The 12291-nt window shown below is 31.8% G+C and overlaps 1 protein-coding gene across 9 annotated transcripts in view; it reads right to left on the reverse strand.

Annotated features, from left to right (window-relative positions):
• Positions 1-12291, reverse strand: part of LRBA (LPS responsive beige-like anchor protein) — a 722446-nt gene that overhangs the window by 564114 nt on the left and 146041 nt on the right. For all 9 annotated transcript variants that reach the window (XM_038558983.1, XM_038558984.1, XM_038558982.1 and 6 more), the window contains 5 exons: positions 9353-9445; positions 8037-8145; positions 7549-7630; positions 4463-4586; positions 3920-4112 (listed from right to left, as the gene is read on the reverse strand). In XM_038558983.1, the coding sequence (XP_038414911.1) occupies positions 3920-4112; positions 4463-4586; positions 7549-7630; positions 8037-8145; positions 9353-9445 (601 nt within the window). The remainder of the gene's footprint in view (positions 1-3919; positions 4113-4462; positions 4587-7548; positions 7631-8036; positions 8146-9352; positions 9446-12291) is intronic.

Here is a 12291-nt window from a genome sequence, read left to right on the forward strand (position 1 = left end):
ACCAAAGTTTTAGTAAGGGCAAATACTATCTCCTGAAGCTTCTGTTTCAGGTATGAGAGGAGAAGAGAATGTGTGTACATATATACATGGTCACTATAAATTTCGTACTGTGAGCCAAAGTTATAGGAAGTCTGAAACTGACAACTCTAGGAAAACCATTGCCTTTGAACACTTGGTTAATCACAACACTATAAACAAATGTACCAAAGTTATATGTAACAATTTTTTTTTAAATCTTAAAAACCAAAGGTTTGATAGAGAAAAAGATAAGTAACACAAGCATCTACATAGTATGATGTCATTTTCATAAAATATACAAATAAGGAAAATCAAATAATACTTATTATTTAGGTATACATTTTTTTAACTTCTTAAATAAGGAAATAACACAAAATTCAAAATGGTGATTAGGTTTGGGGTGGGGGGTTGGATACAGAGAACCACACAGCATTTTAAGCTGAGTAATCAAAGTTCTTTCATTTTAACACTTCACAACATATATGCTACACAAATTATTGTGGATAGAAGTAATTCCTCATTTTAAAAGTGGGATCTATATCAAACATGAAGTGATTTGGGGCCTGAACTAGTGTGCTGCACTGAGAATGAAAACAAAGAGATGAAAGGAAGAATGACAAGAGATGTAAAAAGGAAAACAGTCACTGAACATTTAATTTTCTTTCCTATGATTTCCTTCATTAACTTCATAAAAAAATCCACATTTACCATTTCTATATTAGACACTGATGGTTAAGAAAAGTTTAGAAATTTGCCTGAGTTTATACAACTAAAAAAGAATTCAAACCCAGAACTACCCTTTGTCCAAAGTCCATCTTCTCTTTATTATTTACACAAACAGTAACTGGATATAAATGTTTGGACAGAAATGCTCAAAAGTTCAGAGATATCTGAGATATTTCCTAGTTCAATCTCTTTATCTTATACATAAGAAATTCAAAGAATGAATTAGACTACTGGTCCTAAATACCCTATGACTTCCACAGTTCTCAAGCTATTTTGTCTCAGAATGCTTTACATTTGTAGACAGTACTGAGGTTCCTCAAAACTCTTTATTAATATGAGGTATATCTGTTACTACTTATCATATTAGAAATTAAGACTAAGAAATTTTACAAATATTCATTTCAAAATAACAAAACCATTATGTGTTAATATAAGCATTTCTTTAAAAAACAAAAGATAATAATAAGAGGGCTAGTATTTCACATTTTTGCAAATCTCTTTAAATTCTAGCCTAAGAGAAGATGGTTGCATTCTAATATCTGTTTTTATATTCAAGCTCTTTTATTATATATTGTTTTGGTTTATGTCTATGAAAAAAATCCACTTTCAAATAGACATGTAACTGGGAAAGGAGGACCTCACACACTTCCTCAAAAGGTCTCCCAGGCTCCTGATGTCTTCAGACTGTACTTTTATAATATTACTGCTCCTCTAGCCATTCTTCTTAAGAACTTGAACTAACAGGAGCACGTACAAAAGCACTGAATTAATATCCACCATTTTGAAAATCTGAAAAATCTATACTGGCACTCCGTTATCTAGAATTCCCTTACATAGATTTGAAACTCAATCCAAATGTATATAACACCCAAATTCAATCCTGTTTTTCTCATAATCTTTTGTAGAAGAAAACAATACTAGCAGAAAATTAGTCCAGATTGCAGCAGCCTTCTATAATAAAACCCAAAAGATCTGGGCACCAGCACAAACTAAATTAAGTTAGACAAGAGATGACAATTTCCGTAAAGAACCAAATAGTAAATATTTTAGGCTTGGAGGCCATACTGTCTCTGTTGCAAATACTGAATACTTGTGGCATGAAAGCAGCCACAGAAAAATATATAAAAAATTGGAAGTGTCTGTATTTCAATAAAACTTTATTTATAAAAACATAGCAGGCTAGATTTAGCCCTCAGACCATACATATCTGGCTGAACTCTGCCTTAGACTAAACTGGTAAGTGCAAGAAGGTAGTGATTAAAAGCCATTTTATAAAATCAAGCCTTTTTTTTTATTTAGCACTGGATTATTCTAAAACATTAGTAGAGTGGTATCTTCCAATCTAAGTTATCTTTGTAAATCCTTATGATAGTAATGTACCTTCCTCTTATTAACTAAGGAAAAAGCAGAATAAATAACTCTTAAGCACTTTCAAATAAATAAAGTTATTCAAACACTTTAAAAAGTCTATTTAGGAAATGATGATATACTTCAAAAGAACTGTAAAATATTTCAGAGTAATAACCATGATAGTCAGTAAAACATTTAAAGATATATCAAATTTATCATTTCTATTCTTTATTCTTTCTAGTCAATTCATAATTTATATAATTACATAATTATATTCCTTCTGAATAAAACAAGATACAGAATGTATAAACCATATAGAAACTAACAGATTTTACTGCATTATTTGAAATGTAAAATTTCCTAAGATACAAACATAAAACTCTAAATATTAAGTTATTAAGCCACAAATTGGCAGAAGATATTAATAATAGAACAAGCAAAAGACTAAAACAAGAATATATTTGTAGGGATGCCTGGGTGGCTCAGTGGTTGAGCGGCTGCCTTTGGCTCAGGTTGTGATCCTGGGGTCTTAGGATGGAGTCCTGCACCAGGCCTCCCACAGGAAGCCTGCTTCTCCCTCTGCCTATGTCTCTGCCTTCTCTGTGTGTCTTTCATGATTTCTATTTCTTATGTACATCTTTAACAATACATACACATCTAAACAATAAAAAATTTTATTTTTCATTATATTTAATATAAACGGTATCATATTAAATGCATTTTTCTATAGCTTGCTGTTTTTACTTGTCATTGTTTGAGACTCATCCACATCAACCCATGTAGTTGTGTTTATTTCCTCAGTTGTATCATACTCCATGGTATGGCTTTATCCATTTACCAGTTGATGAGCATTTTTAATACATTTTGTATGTATTTGGAAGTTTCTCTATATATTCCTAGAAGTGGACTTGCTGACTTATAAGATGCAGATGTTCCTCGTTAGATGATAATGCAAATTTTATTTCCAAAGTGGTATATCAGTTTCCTGTGATGTCTAAGTTCTCATTGTTTCACATCACCTCGTAACGTGATATGCCAAGAGTTTTAAAAATTTGCAAAAATGATGAATTTTAAATACTATATCTCAATAATTTTATTTGTATTTTTTATTGTTTTATGGGAGCTTTACAAATATATTCTTTTTTTATTGTTGAGATGTGCGTTGTTAAAAATATACATAAGAAATAGAAATAATGAAAACATCCAAATTAAGGTTAGTAGGTAAGGAGAGAGGGGCTAACAATGATAGACATAGCAATTGGGACGGAGAACCCAGTATCATAAATACTGGGAGGTACATTATTCTTTATACCTTTTTGTGTATCTACAATATTTCATAAACAATTTCAAACAAAAGCTATACATAAATAACTTACACTGGCTTAAGTTAAAAAAAAAAAAAAAGACTAGCGGATTCTTCCAAATCAATTTTTTAACTGACTGTAATGTGAGCAAAAGGCAAACATTAGTCTGAGCTTTTCTATTTACTCAACCACTTACATTATTAGAATAACTTCTCATCTTTGAATATACTGCGCCACCTTGTGTTCAAAAGCTTTAAAGTACTCAAAAATTTAGAGAATCGTATCTGCAAAAAGTGGCTACTTTAAAATAAGTTCCTTTATGCTGTGGCATGAGATTTCACTGTATTAAGTTAAGCTTACATAAAAATAACATTTGAAAAACCCAATTTGATTCTAAAGAAATTGGAAACATTTTATTTTCCTTTTTAGTTCTTCCTTTCACTGCGCTTTTAGAGAATAATAAATAAAATCAAAATTATAGACATTTAAAACACTAAATACATTTTCATAAGAAAACTTACCTTTGAATGTGTGATTGATAATGTGTCTACCCACACGCGCCAGCCACCCCACTCATATTTGACTGCATGGTAAAGTAGGATTCTGAATATGGCATACACCATTTCTGTTATCTTTTGCTCATCAGAATTCTTAGGATTGAAATAGCAAAGAGAAAGCATCCACTCTTGCCATACAGAACACTGTAGCAAGCTCCTGAGAATTATAAGAGGATACTGAATTACTGAAAGAAAAAAAAACTCATCTCTAAGAATTCTAAAAAGTAAAAGTTTAAGACAAAATAAACCAAAATAAAATAAACTGTTTATTTTAAGACAAAATAAACCAAAACATGGCACCTCTATGTATGTATTAAAACAATTAAAGTAGGTGGTACTGAAAACTCAATTTTAATCTATGATACATTACTTATACATCCTTAATGAAAAAAGCATACGGAAAATTCATTTCACAGTACTTTTTAAGGCAATTTTTCTTAGAAAACAATGGACTTATTCAAACCTAGCCTTGAATAGTGCAAATAATTGCTTTCTGATCCCACTTACCTTCTATTTTCTCTACTGTTATTAAAAAGTTTAATCATGTCAGAAAGAAAGGCTCTGCGAACTTCCATGCTCTCTGAACACTGGGGAGAATTTCGAAGTAGGGTTGCAATTACTTTTAGTATCTCTGTAAGACAATTCATAAATTAATAAAAACCAAAACAACACAAAAAGTCATGATAGAAGACCATTAATATATTTCTCTAGTTTCCCTGAAATATGTCTACTGAAAACATCCTTTTTTGTGTTATTAAAAAAAATAACTGCATCTACAGAAAAGAATGATAATACATTCATTAGAAAGCATCCAAAAATATGAAAGGGATTTTTGTTTTATCACTAAGAATGTGTAAAAATGTAGGAACACCTGGGTGACTCAGTCAGTTAAGCACCTGCCTTCAGCTCAGGTCATGATCCCAGGGTCCTGGACAGGGTCTCACATTGGGCTTCTCTGCTTAGTAGACAATCTGCTTCCCCTTCTTGCCCTCCTTGCCACTCTGCCTACTTGTGCTTTGTATCAAATAAATAAAATCTTAAAAAAAAAAAAAAGCGTAAAAGTAAAGCTGAATTTTAAAAATGTTTAAAGTTGAATTTTAGTTAAATTATAAATGAATTAAATAATAGTAAAACTACTAACGACTCACAATCTCTGCCAATTAGTAAAGTTGATTTAAAAAAAAAAAGGTATACTGGGATCCCTGGGTGGCGCAGCGGTTTGGCGCCTGCCTTTGGCCCAGAGCGCGATCCTGGAGACCCGGGATCGAATCCCACGTTGGGCTCCCTGCATGGAGCCTGCTCCTCCCTCAGCCTGTGTCTCTGCCTCTCTCTCTCTCTCTCTGTGACTATCATAAATAAATAAAAAAAATTAAAAAAAAAAAAGGTATACTAAAAATCTCAGAAAAAGAGAAAAAATTCTCAGCTTCAATACACCTGGTAAGGCAAATGGCCTCTCCTATGAATTTTAAAAGCTATCAAGATTTTCTTCCATGATTTCTAAAGTAAAATTAGATTAAAAAGGGAATTAAGGGACGCCTGGGTGGCTCAGCAGTTGAGCGGCTGGGATGGAGTCCCACATCAGGCGTCTCATGAAGAGCTTGCTTCTCCCTCTGCCTGTATCTCTGCCTCTCTCTGTGTGTCTCTCACAAATGAACAAATAAAGTAAATCTTAAAAAAAAATAGGGAATTAAAACCTATTTACCACCACCTAATAAATACAAATGAAACTACTACTGCAATGGTCTTAAATATAATGCCATCTAAATTTCTAATATTTAGCTTTAAAAAAAAATTCTTTAAAATATTTACTTAAATCAGAACTTTAATGTTAATTTTTTTTTAATTTTTTATTTATTTATGATAGTCACACACACAGAGAGAGAGAGAGAGAGGCAGAGACACAGGCAGAGGGAGAAGCAGGCTCCATGCACCGGGAGCCCCACGTGGGATTCGATCCCGGATCTCCAGGATCGCGCCCTGGGCGAAAGGCAGGCGCCGAACCGCTGCACCACCCAGGGATCCCTTAAATCAGAACTTTAAAGAAACAAAACCAGTTATAACCCTGAATTTAAATAATAGGTAAGTGTTTACCCAATTACAATTTAGAACTTCTAAAGTAGCCTTTTGACAAGGTTTTTGGTGATATTGAAGCAGTAAGTACATAATAACAAATATGAAGATACTTTATCATACAATGAAAGATATTTGGGGAGTAATTTCTGAATTCTAATGACAAACTGAAAATTTCTCTACCTGAACAATGATTACAATGATGATGATAATCATAGTAATGGTAATGATAATAATAGCCACTAATTGTAAGGAACATGCTATCATGAGACAATGTTTTTTTAAAAAAAATACAGGTATTAACCCAGGAACAATGACAGCTAAATACTGTTATTATGCCCATTTTAGAGATAAGAAAACTGAGCAACAGAAATTAAATAATTTACCCAAAGTCACACAACTATTAAGGCATACAGACAAGGAGTGGCTCAGTAGGTTAAGCGTCTGCCTTTAGCTAAGGGTGTGATCCCAGGGTCCTGCGATTAAGCCCCACTTTAGGCTCTCTGCTCATGGAGAGCCTGATTTTCCTTGTCCCTCTGCCTCGTCCCCCCCACCCCCTGCTCATGTGCACACACTCTCTCTGTCACTCTAGCTCCATCTCAAATAAATAAAAAAAATATTTTAAAAAAACATACAAAATGAAAAACCAGGCAGCCTGTTTTTAAACACCAAGCTATACTGTGTGTCTTTTCTGAGACAGTATATTACATAGATAACAGATACTAAAATTCTTACTTCAGTAAGCCATCTTTCCCCATAATCACATAAAATATATTTTAATTTACATACATATACTCAAGATTTTCTTATTTTACTCCCTTTCCAAACTTGGTAGTCCTTAACTTGACAATAATTTAAGATGAAAGCTATTTCTATGGTTTATGTAGTTTGGCCAGACATCACTAAATTGTGCAATCAAAACTTTACTGAAAATCTGAACATATGTTAAATCAATACCTTACACATAAAATTCTTCAAAACCTTGATATAAACATTTCCACATAACCTAAGGTCAATTTGAAGTTATATTCAACATTAACCTAAAATAAAACTAGTATTATATCGTTGCCCATAATGAGATACTCTTTAAACACTATGTTTCCCACAATATCAACTTCAGGTTTTTCCCAGTGACTTTCTATTTATTAGCAAAAGGTAGTTACTGGAAGTATTAAAAAGGAGGGGAAAAATGGGTGAAAGTACTGAAAGGATACAAACTTCCAGTCATAAGCTGGGTAAGTCCGAGGGATCTAATATACAACATGGTGACTACAGTTAACAATACTGTATTCCATAAGGGAAAGTTACTAAGAGAATAGATCTTAAAAGTCCTAACATATACACAAAAAAATTGTAACTGAAGTGATGGATGTGTTAACTAACCTTATTGTCCAATCATTTCATAATATACACATAAATCAGATCCTGAGTACACTTTAAACTTATACAGTATTATGTGTCAATTAGATCTCCATAAAGCTGAAAACAACAAAAACAAAAATAAATGTATATAAAATACATACGAGGATTTTGTATCTTTACTGAAGAATCAGGATCTGGATGCTGTTTGTGTATCACCTGAGTACAAATATGCTCTATAAGAATCTACAGAAGTAAAATAATAGATTTTATTAGCATAATTACTGTATTACCATGGCCATACAAATTTTAAGTACCGTACTAATCAACATTAAAAGTATACAGTCCAATGTTGTCATGCTATCTTCTGCATTATATAAAATAATTTCAATGTTATAATTCTATTTTTACTTAATTACAAAATGAGACATCAAATGGTCAATACAAGGAACCATTTAACAGAGATGTCCATACTGCTTAATAGTTCACGATTAATAGATTTAAGATGTAGTCACATCTCCCTTATATAACTAATTTCAAAACTGTATATCAAACCTAAATTAACTTACTACAGCTAGATACTATCAACTAAATTATACAAGCACTCTCAAAATAAGAAATTAGTAAGATTAAATTCTAAATATATTCCTACCTCAAACAAAACATTATATGTGGTCATTGTGATTAAATTTGTCTGAAGCATGAGTCTTTCTGCCAGCAATGAAAATAATCCATGTCCAAGCATGATTTCAGCTTTTCTTCTACAATATCATAAAAATAAATAATCAAATGCAAAGTGTTATAATCCACTATTTAGAATGCAAGTTGGATGAAGAAGACACAATGTGATTTCACATAATCAACAAATTCCAACACAGTAACTCTCCTAATTTTCTTCAACTTAGAACTCATAAGGTCACAAAATCTTTGAGGAGAGAGATACAAACTACATTATAAACACAGCTAAAGTTAAAAGAAAAAAAAAAAAAAAAACAAGACTGGCTATGTCACAGACACAGCAAAACCTCCACAAAAATCTCCAGAGCGATTATTTATTAACCAGTTTCTACTCTCTGTCAGCAGTGAGCTAAGCTCCACTATGGATGATAATCTAAAGCCCAATAAGTAAGTCATTCAGTAGAAAAACAATGTGGAGGAAAAGGTAGAAGAAATGAAAAAAAAATTAAGAAAATGAGTACTGTGAAGATAAACAAACCAAAATCAACTTCCGAGCAAAAATTTAGAAACTAAAGGATCATAAACTTTAATTCTACCCTAGGATTCATCAAATTTTTTCTGCAAATTGCTAAATAGTAAACATTTTAGGCTTTGCAGACCATATGGTCTCTGTAGCAACAACTCAACACTGCTTTTGTGTTCTGAAAACAGACACAGATAATAAGCAAATAAATGATTGTGGCTATGTTCCAACAAAACTTTATTTCCAGGCAGCCAAATGGAATACACATAAAGACCACAGTTTGCCAACATTTCTTTATTGCCACAATTGTTAATTTTTATAATAAACCAACTCTGATATAAGGAACAATAGGTAGTATATGAATCTACATTCAGCTAAGAAAAAAAAGTTTTCATTTTCAGTCATTCTTACAGCAGAACATACTAAGACAAATATTGAGGTTAAAATGTCAGCTTTATACTACAGATAAAACAAATGATAATGAACCCACACAAAATAAAGTCTCCTGGTTTCTAAAATTCCATTATACAAAAGTATTCTTAAACAAGGAACAAACAGAAAAGTTAAATTTTATTAAAATGAACTATATTCCCCTGTTTCACTTTACTTTTAATATACAGAAATGGGATTACATCTACATAGATTTTATAAATTAAAATAAAGAGAAACTAGAGAAATTACAGAATACACATACTATTCCAAAGATTTATAAAATAAAATGGTAATATACCACAGTCCATTTTAGATTTCATGCATACTATACTCACTTTGGGGCCAGGTGTTTTAAAAAATAGCCCATTGCCTTGAGAGCTTGTACTCTGATTCCTTCACTTGTCGATGCCATAAGTTTATAGATGACACTGAAGGGAATTAAAATTAAATTCATGATTATAAACCTAATTTCAAGTAAGATATAGGTGAATTTAAAGTGCACTTCTGACATTTAAAAACTTGCTTATCAAAAACTGTATGCTGTCTTCAAGAAGCCCACCTTATATATAAAGACACATATAGATTAAATGAATGGAGAAAAATAGAACATCTAACACTAACCAAAAGAAAACAAGAATAGTTACCTTAATTTCAGAGAAAGCAGTTATCAGAGATAAGAAGGGCACTGCTATATGATAAAAGGGGTCATTTCTCCATTAAGACATAATAGTCTGTAACATGTATGTGTCTAAAACAATATGGCATAAAAACTGATTGAACTGCAAGGAGAAATAATAGATAAATACACTGTTATATTTGGAGAATTTTAAAATCATTTTTTTAAGATTTTATTTATTTATTCATGAGAGATACAGAGAGAGAGCGAGAGAGAGAGAGAAAGAGGCAGAGAAACAGGCAGAGGGAGAAGCAGGCTCCGAGCAGGGAGCCCAACGTAGGACTCGATTCCGGGTCTCCAAGATCATGCCCTGCTGAGCCACCAGGGCTGCCCGAGAATTTTAAATTCCTTTTAGAAACACAACCAGTAGGCAGAAAATCAGTAAGGACATAACTAAATTCAATTCATTGTCCTTAATATCAACTATTTTATCCAGAAATAGCAGAATACACATTCTTCTTAATCTAACACGTAACACTCACCAAGTAGGCTACATTCAGGGCTATAAAACATATCTAAACAAACGTAAAGATTAGAAATCATGTATTGTTTGCTCCCAGACAACAATGGGATTAAACTAGAAACCATTAATAAAAAGATAGCTACAAAGTTCCAAAATATTTGTATATTAAACAACACACTAATAAACACACACACCTAGCAACAACAACACACTTAAAATAACATGTAGGTCAAAGAAGAAATCTTTAGAAAACATAAAAAAATTTAAAACTAAATTAAAATGAAAACATAACTTAAAAAATTTTGTGAAACCCAGAAAACACAGTAGTTTCAAAGAAATTTACGGCATTGAATGCCCATATTAGAAAATAAGAAAGAACTTAAATCACGAATCAAGCTTCCACTCTCGGAAACTAAAAAAAAAGAAGATAATCTTCAATCCAAAGTAATCAGAGGAAAATATAAGTAAGTATTAGAGTGGAAAACATAAAACTGAAAAAAAGAAATCAATAGATAAAATTAGTGTAACCAAAAGCTGATTTGAAAAGATCCGTAAGATGAGCTTCTAGCCAGGCTAAGTAATAACATAAATAGAAAACACTATTTTCTACTTTCATAAATGTAAGAGGAAACCTCATCCCATGGACATAAAAAGGATAATAAAGGAATACTATGAACAACTCTATGCCCACAAATTCTATAACCTAGAGGAAATGGACCAATTCATTGAAAGACAATTTGCCAAAACTCACACAAGAATAACTGATGATCTAAAAAGGCTTATAACTACTAAAGATAAGGAATCAATAAATAATAACCTACCAAAACAGAAAGTGCAAGACCCAGACAGGTTTATTGGTGAAATCTACCAAAACTGTAAAAAGAAATTATATCAATTTTCTACAATTTCCTTCAGAGCATAGAAGCAGAAGGAATACCTCCTAACTCATTCTATGAGCCAACATTAACACCAAAATAAAAAAATAAAAGACATTACAAGAAAACTATCGACAAATATATCTCATTAACAAAGACAATAAAATCTCCAAGAAAATATTAGCTAATCCAATGCAAAAAAAAACATAGTAAGAATTATATACCATGAGCTAAGTAAAATTATTCCAAAGGCATAAGGCTGGTTTACCATTTGTGAATCAATTAATATAATCTATCATAAAATCAATTAATCTATAGATAAGAAAATTACTGGTATCAGTAAAGGCAGGAAAAAAAACATTTGACAAAATCCAGCACTCATTCATGTTAAAAACTTAATAATCTAGGAATAGAGAGGAATTTTTCTCAAGTCCATAAGGACTATCCACAAAAACTCAACACCTAACATAATTAATAGGGAGAAATTCCAAGGATCCCCCCTAAGAACAAGTACAAGGATATCTCCTCCACCACTCTTTTTCAGCACTGTACTAGAAGTTCTTGCTAATGGAGTGAGGCAAAAAAAAGAAAGTAAATAGTATACTGATTGTAAAGGAACACATAAAACTGTCTTTATTCACAGATGACATGATCATCTATGAAGAAAATCTAGAACTGATAAAAAAAATCCCTGAAACTAATAAGCAATTATACCAAGGTTGAAGACTACAGAATAAACAAAAGTCAACTGCTTTCCTATATACCAATAATGACCAAGTGGAATGAGACATTAAAAACATAATACCATTTACAGTAGCATCCCCTAAAAGTGAAAGAATTGGGTATAAATCTAACAAAATATGTACAAGAGCTACATGAGGAAAACTGTAAAACTGATGCATAAAACCAAAAATGAGATAAGTAAATGGACAGAAAATCCATGTTCATAAATAGGAAGACTATTCTCAAGATCTCAGTTCTTCCCAACTTCATCTATAGGTTCAATACAATTCCAATCAAAATCCCAAAAAGTATTCTAAAGTTTATATTGAGAGGCAAAAGCCCAAGACAGCCAATACAATTACTGATGAAGAAGAACAAAGTTGGAAAACCAAAGTTACCTGATTTCAACAGGTATTATACAGGCATAGTAATCAAGACAGTACTGACAAAAAATTACACAAATAAATCATAGAACAGAATAAAGAGCCTAGAAAAAGACTGACATAAATATGGATAACTTCTCATTGAGAAAGGAAG

The sequence above is a fragment of the Canis lupus genome, chromosome 15, assembly GCF_011100685.1.
Source record: "Canis lupus familiaris isolate Mischka breed German Shepherd chromosome 15, alternate assembly UU_Cfam_GSD_1.0, whole genome shotgun sequence".
In the NCBI taxonomy this organism is placed as follows: Eukaryota; Metazoa; Chordata; class Mammalia; order Carnivora; family Canidae; genus Canis; species Canis lupus.